Here is a 10,679-nt window from a genome sequence, read left to right on the forward strand (position 1 = left end):
CTCAAAATTCATATTTTGTTTCTTGAAATTCTAAGCAAAAATACTATGATTTCTTTCAACCTCTTCTCACAACTCAGATTTTATCTTAGAATCTTTGTTTCCACAACATAATAAAAAATTATGAATGTGACATTTTATGTCTATTGCAATTCTGACTTCTATGTTACAATGTATATGGCTCATGATTCTGACTTTTTCCTTGCAATTTGTAAAAAAAGAAAGAAAAAAAAAGACATTTCTGTACTTTTAAAAATTATTTGCCTACTGCAAGATCCTTTTAAAACTCATGAATGCAAAGAGTTATCTAAAATGTAGACAAACCTGAAAGAAGTGGTTACATTTCTGGGCAGAACATCAAACAAATAAATTGCACTTAAATGGCACATATTTTAATTGTCCTTATCCTGTTACTCCCATAACGGGGTGTGTTTGAGAGATTCGCTGAGGACTCACGTCACTTCTCCTCCCCCTGCTTAAATATTCATGAGCTGAGTGCCCTGCGTCCCCGTACGTGATGACGTAGCGCGACAAATGCGGATCCCGATTGCTGCAGCCGCTTGTCAGTGTGACGAAGATTGGCACCCAGGTAAGCTGTCACTCAAACTCGTCTTTTTCCGCTCCCTATCAATCAAACAATCCGAGCAGCACACAAAAATGCCCGGGGCTCAGTGAAATATAGCATATGCTGTTATGGGCTCGTGGGAGTAGCATGGGGCAGTCGAGCCTTTCTTATCCTTAAAATCTCTAGATGGAGAAAAAAAAAAAAAACATGTCTGCTTTTTGAGGCACATGAGGTTTGATTCTGTCAAGGGCGATCTCTGAGTGAAGGCCCGGGTCTCCATCTCTCAGTCAGGACGGAGAAGCGCTAGCCGACAGTCTCGGGATAAATTGACCGTTTTACAGTTGTTGTTTTTTTAAACTCACGTAATTCAAATCGCACGTTAACGGCCTATAAACTCCCTTCACATCGAGGACAGCGCTCATATGCAGTAAACGTGAAGGATTGGTGCTGTGTGTGAGCTCGCTAGCGGGCTAATAATGCACTAGCTAACAGCTCTGTCCGTTTGTTACATAGGAACATGGCGTTTCCTGCTTTAGCACACGCTGCTACATCTACTTCCCAATCCAAATAACGAGAGCATTTACCTTCGACTAGACCGACGAGAACTCTCTCTTTCTTCAAAGTTTAGTCACAGTCACAGTCAGTGCCTAAACGAACAGCAGACTGATATGCGTCTCCATTTAGTGCAGACAAATGTCTTTTTTTTTTTTTTTTTTACCAACAGCGCTTTAGCTAGACTTCATTTTTGTTTGTAAACGAAATTATCGAATGCATTCTTATTGAGACTGACTTAAACGTCCTTGCCAATATGTAAAGTACGCGTTGTATTTTGTTGGGAAATAAATATCATGTGTATTGATCAACCCCAGAGTCGCAAGACGTGATTTAAATATTCAAGCATTGATGTGTCAGTGTGTGTGTGTGTGTGTGTGTGAATGTCTGTGTTGTAAAGCATGGCGCTCTACGCAATATAACATTGGATTTGCATATCAATACATTCAGGCTTCCCTTTGCAAGATTACTCCAGGCATTCCCCCTTTGATTAGATGCATATGACATCTGTTGGAAATGGGAAAAAAAAATGCTTTGGACTGGAGTTTTCAATAACTGCTGTAATGTTATTTGAGACTAGAGCCTTTAAAAAGGTTGCATGATGTGGTCACTTGCAGGTCGTTTCCGGCTGCCTGATCTTATAATGCCCCAGGTTTGAATAAGATGGATGCACAGTCTGTGTCCATAGACAAATATCAAGAGGGAGACCAGCAGGTAGGTGTGACATATTCAAATAAAGCTTCTTTCCATGAGAACCGCACACTTTGGTATCCCATTATTTATTTTTTTCTCCCCAAGAATGAATAAATCTGTTTGATGCACTATTATCTAACATACTATTAACTCGGCATGAAACCAAACTAGTTTTAAATGCATCATACCCCCCCCCCCCCCCATTACTCATAATTTAGTTTTAGCCTTAACATTTTACAAATTTAAACACAGGAAGTTAATCTCAACATTTTATTGTTTTACACCAATTATCATCAAGTGAAACCATCCTACCATTTGTTTTTGTTTGTTTTTGTTTTGTTTTTGTTTTTACCAAAAGAGCAATTTAATTAGAATATTTTTTTTGTTAGATAGGATAACAAATTATAAATTATAATAAAGAACTGTCATTACTGTCATGTACATTTTAAACTGAAAAGATTAAATAAGGCATTTGTATAGTAAAGTTAAAAAGCCTTTAATCCTTTAATTAACCGGGCTTAGTCATTGATCATCATAACATTTCATTGGTTGATCATATTTAATTGTATATGTGTGTATGTGTGTATATGTGTGCATATATATATATAGAGAGAGAGAGAGACAGAGAGATTTTTATTTATATAATATATATAATTTTTATTTATAATCATTTGTTTATGAGTCGTTGTGAGTACAAGTATAGCTGTTAAAGTGCACATCTGGAAGTGATGTAAAGGAGAGACAATTTATAAGAGACATGCCACTTCCTCAATACAACTATATAAGGAAAACCCTTAACGGCAAAGATGTTGGTTGTATGCACATGTCCCGCCCCTCCTGCTGCTTTTAACAGTCAAGCCGGGAAACGTTTAAGCCTATCGTCTGGTTCCACTGAAGCATGCACACAGTTGAGGTTTTGAGACAGATTTGATATGCAGTGTATGTGTGCGTTGTGTAAATATAGATGGTAATGTTATATAAATTGTCTGTGGTTATATGCTGACTATATCCCTAACATCAATAAGCACAACATTTCTTCAACGGTTTAAAAAAAATAATTTTGTTTTACAGAACTCATAACGTTATACAACGAGATTACAAAAAAAATGTCCATATCAGGGGTAGACAAAGCAAAGAAAAAGTGAGACACAAGAAGAACAAGATATTGTACTGTACACTGATAAAACAAATGACATTGAGCATTTGTTTAAGTTCTTGGCACAACACCGGCATTCTGGATAGAGACGCAAATGAAGTTGGTGCGTAAACCCTTGCGTATGCGTAGTAAAAGTATAATGAATATGAAAAAGAATATGAAAATGCCCCTTATTTTGGGGCAAAGTCATCAAACCTTTTCAGCGATTTTTAGCACATTTTACTGCTGTTTCTATTCATGCAGTTTTTATGTCCCGGTGACCAGTGAAAGTGCAGTTAGTATATGACAAATAATCTTTTTTTGTCTGTTTTCTCCTGGATTAGATGCAGATCATGGATCAGTCAGAGAATGACCTTGAACAGGGTTTTGCCAATGGAAGCACAGGAAGCTCCAGTAGCCCGGCGTCCACTGAACCACAAACACAAATGGATGTCTACAAAGCCTGTATATACAGGTGACATGAGTGTCTGGATTTACACGATACATTTGATAAATATGCATTACCCTTAAAGTTTTTTTTCAAAGAAAGGAATATTTTGTTCATAACATTCTGATCAAAATAGATCGTAGAAGGCATTTGTAAGGTTACAAAATATTTGTTTCAAATAAGTGCTGTTCATTATTTGATATTCATGTATTGCAACTGTTTTCAACATTGATGACACATGGTTTTTCTCCTCCACAGACATCCCCTCTTCCCTCTCTTGGCCCTGCTGTTTGAGAAGTGTGAGCAGTCCACTCAGGGCTCTGACTGCGTGACGTCTGCCAGTTTTAATGTTGACATTGAAAACTTTGTACGCAGTCAGGAGAAAGACGGCAAAGCCTTCTTTAGTGAAGACCCAGACCTTGACAACTTGGTAAGAGATGAAGCAGATAGGGACAAAATAGCTAATATTATGATGTATACCTCATAGTTTTGAACTTAACTTCAAACGCTGATGAGTGACATGGCTGTTTCCCTGCTCTCAGATGGTCAAGGCCATCCAGGTGCTGAGGATTCATCTGTTAGAGCTAGAGAAAGTGAGTGACCTGTGCAAGGACTTCTGCAGCCGTTACATTACCTGCCTCAAGACCAAGATGAACAGTGAGACCCTACTTAGTGGAGAGGCAGGCAGCCCGTACTCTCCAGGCCACGATCACGTAAAGCCATTTTCCTCTTGTTTTAGACACTAATACTCGCAACAAGTACTTTGACGTATTGTGTGATTTATTTATTCTTTTGCAGCTGTCCAACCCTTTCTCAAGTGCCCTCAGCCCCCAGGGTGTTGTGGCGTCCTCACATGGTCTTCAACAAGGCAGTGTTACAGTGACAACAGTCAATCCATCACAAATGGTCGCAGGTACATGTTTGTGTGTTATGAATTGCGGTTGGAGTTACAATCATATATGTCATATTCGAACTAGGGCTGGTAAGCGATTAATTTTTTTAAATCTAATTAATTACATGATGTGGTGATTAATCTAATTAATCAAACATCAAATATGGACAGATAATTTAAAGTCGTTGTTGTGCAAAGCATCAAACAGAGATTACAAAAAGTAGGTTCAGCAAGAAATACTTTGTTTGATAAAATTATATACACTCTTTTGGACCATGTGAGTAAATGAAGACAGAATTGTCATTTTTGGTTGGGTGAACTAACTGTAATAATTTTATTATTATTACTATGAAAATATTAAATTATTTCTTAAATGAAACGATACTCTAAGTAATAAACTAAAACTGCCAGTAGGTGGTGGTAAATATCTTAATGATTAAGTCATTGAAACATTTATTCATTGTTTGATTCGTTCAAATGGCTGATTCATTCATGAGTGAAGTAAATGGTTCTTTATGAATGGTTAAATTAATCATTAGGCTTGTTCGACTTGAACAACGATCGGTCTGTGAAGCACCACTTCAAAGCCAATGCGACTATGGCCAATGGTTCAATGCGCCAAAAGGTTCACCCAATTCGTTTAAAACGTGGGTTAAGAAATGAAATGCCACTGTGGGTTGCTCAGAGCTGAACAGTTCTGATTTGTCTTTATATTTTAACTAGGGCTGCATGATTAATCGCATGCGATTGTCATGTGTGTCTCGTTAGTAAAGCCGGTTCTGTTATTAGCGGTAAATGTCCATCACCTGCTTTCAAATGGAGCGGCACTTACTACACAGAGCCGTAGTTCTCTGACAAGCTGCGATATTTAAAAGATACATTATTCGTATGCTTGGCGAAAGAGATGCGTTTTTAATCTACATTTAAACAGAGAGAGTGTGTCTGAACCCCGAACATTATCAGGAAGGCTATTCCAGAGTTTGGGAGCCAAATGTGAGAAATCTCTACCTCCTTAAGTGGACTTTGCTATCCTAGGAACTACCAAAAGTCCAGCGTTTTGTGACCTTAGGGTGCGTGATGGGTTGTAGCGTGGTAGAAGGCTAGTTAGGTATGCAGGAGCTAATCCATTTAGGGCCTTATAGGTGAGTAATGATAATTTGTAACTGATACAGAACTTAATAGGAAGCCAGTGCAGAGACTGTAAAATAGGGGTAATATGATCATATTTTCTTGACCTCGTAAAGACTCTAGCTGCTGCATTTTGGACTACCTGTAGCTTGTTTATTGACGAAGCAGGACAACCACGTAGAAGTGCCTTACAATAGTCCAGTCTAGAGGTCATAAATGCATGAACTAGCTTTTCTACATCAGAAACAGAAAACCTGTTTCGTAGCTTGGCAATGTTTCTAAGATGGAAGAATGTAGTTTTTGTAACATTGGAAATATGATTTTCAAAAGACAAATTGCTGTCTAATATAACATCTATTCTGACTGTAGAGGAAGTAACAGTACATCCGTCTAGTTGCAGATTGTAATCTACAAGATTCTGTGTAGTGTTTTTTGGTCCAATAAATAATATCTCTGTCTTATCCGAATTTAATTGGAGAAAATTATTTGTCATCCAATCCATTACATTTTTAACACACTCTGTTAGCTTAGATAATTGGGAAGTTTCATCTGGTCTCGTTGAGATATATAGCTGAGTATCATCAGCATAACAGTGGAAGCTAATTTCGTATATTTCTAATAATATTACCAAGGGGCAACATGTATATTGAAAATAGAAGGGGACCTAGGACGGATCCTTGTGGCACTCCATATTTTACTAATGATAAATGAGATGACACCCCATTCAAGTAAACAAAGTGGTAGCGATCGGACAGGTAGGATCTAAACCATCTTAGAGCCTGCCCTTGAATACCTGTATAGTTTTGTAATCTATCTATGAGTATGTCATGATCTATGGTTTCGAACACAGCACTAAGATCAAGTAAGGCTAGAAATGAGATGCAGCCTTGATCTGACGCAAGGAGCAGGTCATTTGTAATTATAACAAGTGCAGTTTCTGTGCTATGGTGAGGCCTGACTGAAATTCTTCATACAGCTCATTTTTATGCAGGAAGGTGCTCAATTGAGCAGACACAAAATTTTAGACATAAATGGAAGATTTGAAATAGGCCTATGATTTGCCAGTACACTAGGATCTAGTTTTGGTTTCTTAATAATACCCCTTTCACACTGCACGTCGGACCCGCAATATTCCCGTAACATTGCCTGGTCGCCTTCTGTGTGAAAGCAACCACGTCCCGGAATTGATTACCGAATTGAACCCGGGTCGGGGACCTAGTAACATTGCGGTAATCGATCCGTAACGAGCGCTGTGTGAACAAAAGCCAGATCTAATTCCGTATAGAAGTGATGACGCGCGTTATCGCGCGACTCTTTTACCGGCTGTTTTGAAGGAAGATCAACATTCGCGACGAAAACATATGTGCAAACTGTAAGGAAGCAGAGATCAGTTAGTTCCTCACTTTCCGCGCTGACTCAGAGATCGTTTGCTTGCTTCAGTTAAAGTATAACGTGCCAAGCGTTGTCAACTCGTACATTACACGTCACGCGCTGATGTCACGTGTCGTTACGGGATCTTCAAGGGTTGTGTGTGAAAGCACGCACATATACCGGGTCATCACTGGCAGTGTGAAAGTGCCAAATCTAGCGATCAGGGAACAATTGCAGGAACACTTTACCCCTGTATTTGCCGGAATGGCAGTGTGAAAGGGGCTTATGAGGCTTGATAACCGCCAGTTTGAATGGTTTTGGGATGTGACCTAAAGATAATGATGAGTTAATGATATTAAGAAGCGGTTCTTTGGCAACAGGTAACAACTCTTTCACTAATTTAGTGGGTACAGGATTTAATAAACATGTTGTTGGTTTAGATACAGTAAGTTTATTTAGCTCTTCCTGTCCTATAGTTGTAAAGCACTGATATTAGCTTTACTCAGCACACTCTCTTTATATATACTCTCTATACTTGTTAACTTAGTTCCCAACATTTTGCTTATCATTGTTATTACATTCCTCAATGATTTCTTCTGACCCTCTTAAGCATTTCCATATTATCAGCTCAATCAGAAAGTCACAGTGCTTTCTATAAAAGCCCCATAAAACATCAAAAGCAATCTGCTATGGACATTAAAAGACATTACTACAAGATACAACCTTTGTTGTATCTAATTTCTTAAGTCAGTCCATACACACAAATTTACCTTTTATAAAGAAATCTCATTGCTCTCGGTCTCTGCTGTCTTTACCAAAGTACATTTTTAGCCTTGTCGGCCACCGTAGCTTCTCTAAAGGGGGGGATGGTGGTGGTAGTGGGGGGGGAGTGAGCGGGGGACTGAGCCTTTGGTTGCATTTCACAACATCACCGCTAGATGCCGCTAAAAATGACACGGTGTACCTTTTAAGTAATTATTGACATTGATTATTCATATAAGGAATATGTATCCATATTTTCTTTTTATTTTAAAATGTTTTCTTATAAACAGTGCTGTTTATTTTATAATGTATTGTTCCATTTAAATACTTTTACACTTATTGTTGATGCATAAATGTGTTTAGTAGATAATTTGATTATTTTTGTTACATGTGGACCTTTTCAGTATAATTGGCATCATTGACTATTTGGTTGGAATGATGGTTCCTCAGATAAAAAATAAATACAAATATTTTTCTGTGCAGGTAATGCAGTGTATCAGCCGGTGACAGTAGTCACACCACAGGGACAAGTGGTGACACAAGCCATCTCACCCGGAACCATACACATCCAGAACTCACAGGTTTGGATGTTACTCCAGCAGAGCACAGTAGCACACACAAACATGTTTACTCACAGTCTCAATGACCAGTGACTCTTTCTACTTCCTGCAGCTCCAGCTTCAGCTCAACAAGGACTTAAGTTTCTTTGGGGGAGATGATAACTCACCTAAAAACAAGCGTGGTGTTCTCCCCAAACAGGCTACCAGTGTCATGCGCTCCTGGCTCTTCCAGCACATTGCGGTTAGTAGGCAAACAACCTTTGAAAGTCATTCTGTGCAGTTTTGTTGTACCTGATAGACATTTTTAAACACTCCACTGTTTATCTTCTTTGTTTAGCATCCTTATCCCACCGAGGAAGAGAAAAAGCAGATTGCAACTCAAACAAACCTGACTTTACTCCAGGTCAACAACTGGTAAGTAAATCCAGCAAGAACACGAAGTAGATTGTAGGGATGCAACGCAACGATACCATTTTTTCAGGTCCGATCCGATAACCAAATTTCTGAGTATCTGCCAACACCCATCCAAAATGATACCAGCACAGGTTTTTTTTCTATACATCAGTGTAGAATTTCTATGCTTCTCTGTGTTGAACTGATCATCACTCTTTTGTGTCAATCATAAACTACTACATATACGCAACTTCATTTTAATGAAAAATAACAAATTAAAAAATATATAATCAAAATCTATGACAAAAAATACTTTTATAAACTAGGTTAGTGGATAATTCAGCAGCAAAATGTACTATACTAGATTCTAGAAAAATCACGGGTGGACAATAATTTGATCAAATCTAGTGAAATATTTTATTTACAAATAAAAGTGAATAAGTCTAAAATCTGGGAAAATGTACACACATTGCTCTTTGTATTGTTGTAAAATACATTCATGAAATCAACAACTGAAATCAGCCACATAATAGATCAAATCTGTTAATGGATACAAAATATTGTCTGGGTTTGTCCTGTAGGTTTATTAATGCTCGAAGACGGATCTTGCAGCCAATGCTGGATGTCAACTCAGAGATGGCCAAAAGCAAGAAGAAGACAGCTCCGAGCCGCCCGTTACACCGCTTCTGGTCTGATTCCATCGCCTCGTCTGGAACCCAGCAGCAGCTCATAATGCCAGACGGTAATAATGTGCTTTTACAGCACTTTCCGTTTTATATTACAGATTTTCATAGACTGGTTTTTGACAGTGGAATATATGTATTGTGATTGTGTGCAGGTAGTATGGTTACAGTGGGGATGAACGTCGATGGCTTCCAGGCGCTTTCATCAGATGGAGCAACTCTCTCCATGCAGCAAGTCATGATGGGAAATCACAGCGAGGATGAATCAGAGGAAAGCGGCAATGAAGATGAGGCTGATTTGTCATCTGCTAACATGCCTGGGTTGGATTTAGATATTAGCGACTAAGACCGATGGATCGCAGGTCACACACTGCATGCTTACATTTACATTGGAAAACATCCACATGACACTTGTGGCATGAGATCCAGTCCCCTCATAGACTTTCAGCATAGCTGACTGATACTTGTGCACTACAAAGAAAAAAAAATTAAGAGTACTGTATGTTGGCCTCTATGTTACACAAACACACACAAACAGTTTACAGAGAGCACAACATTACTGAAAGATGCTGTGTGCGAGGAGTTGCATTTCAGCACGTGTTTTTATTATGTAGACGTGCAGGTGCATGCACTTTTATATAGAGACTTCAGTTCCTTCAAGAAGGTTGCAACAGTGGAACGCAGAGAAAGATTTTTAAGCTTCTTTAGTGAATGTTTGTAATGATTTAGTTTTCTATATTAACTCGTTTGAATGCCAAGATTTTAAGAGTGTGTCGTCGTGCTGGTTTTATTCACACTGCATGTTCGTGTTTTGTTCAGTATGCTCACGCTTTTAGAGAGGCTCCAAGACAGTTTGAGAAAAGAGATGATTATTTTTTATATATGAACGTTGTAAAAAGTGTTCTTTTCTTTCTTTTTTTTTAGTTTGTGTTTTATAGGGAATATTTATGTACAGAAACTATACTATCTGCCCTGTTTTCAGAGGATGACAAAAGTTTTTTAGAAAAAAAATGTTGGGTAAACCATTTTTAAAAATGTAAATTGGTTTTAACACTCACATACAAAATGCCTTGCATATTCGTAATATTTTTTTTTTTTTTTTTTACTATTCCGCTGATAAGCACAGAAAGCCTGAAATGTTGATTAAATGTAGTAAGATGAGTTCAATCAAAGTCTCTTCCAGTATTCTTCATCCGTATGCTGAAGATGTTCCTTCGTTTCAGAGGGACCTCTTGTTTTTGCTATGTAGGTTAATGTAGTTTGATCTAACGTGTACAAAGCTTCCCTTAACAATCAGAGTTATTAAAGATGCTTTGGTAATTATGGCATAAAATGTCCATATTAAAATGAAATAAAGGTCAAGTCTGCATATTTTGCCCCACCATTTGACCTTAAATGTTGTCTATTGTGTGCTGTTTTTTTTAAACAATTATTTAAAGACTGTAAACACTACAACAGTATAACATTAAAGCCTTTAAAATGTTTGCAACAGTGAAAATA

General features: G+C 38.0%; 1 protein-coding gene across 2 annotated transcripts; it reads left to right on the forward strand.

Moving 5' to 3' along the window:
* The first annotated feature begins 443 nt into the window (after positions 1-443).
* LOC127965030 (homeobox protein PKNOX1) lies at positions 444-10,679 on the forward strand. Of its 2 annotated transcripts, XM_052565568.1 has the most exons (11): positions 444-586; positions 1,732-1,828; positions 3,287-3,417; positions 3,649-3,820; positions 3,933-4,103; positions 4,189-4,303; positions 8,027-8,124; positions 8,216-8,344; positions 8,441-8,517; positions 9,078-9,238; positions 9,335-10,679. In XM_052565568.1, the coding sequence occupies exons 2-11, from the start codon at positions 1,778-1,780 to the stop codon at positions 9,523-9,525; spliced, it is 1,296 nt and encodes a 431-aa protein (XP_052421528.1). In that variant the 5' UTR covers positions 444-586; positions 1,732-1,777; the 3' UTR covers positions 9,526-10,679. The 2 variants fall into 2 exon arrangements, with proteins under 2 accessions (XP_052421528.1, XP_052421529.1); XM_052565569.1 differs by lacking the exons at positions 444-586; positions 1,732-1,828 and adding an exon at positions 2,462-3,066.

This window comes from Carassius gibelio, chromosome B9 (assembly GCF_023724105.1).
Source record: "Carassius gibelio isolate Cgi1373 ecotype wild population from Czech Republic chromosome B9, carGib1.2-hapl.c, whole genome shotgun sequence".
In the NCBI taxonomy this organism is placed as follows: Eukaryota; Metazoa; Chordata; class Actinopteri; order Cypriniformes; family Cyprinidae; genus Carassius; species Carassius gibelio.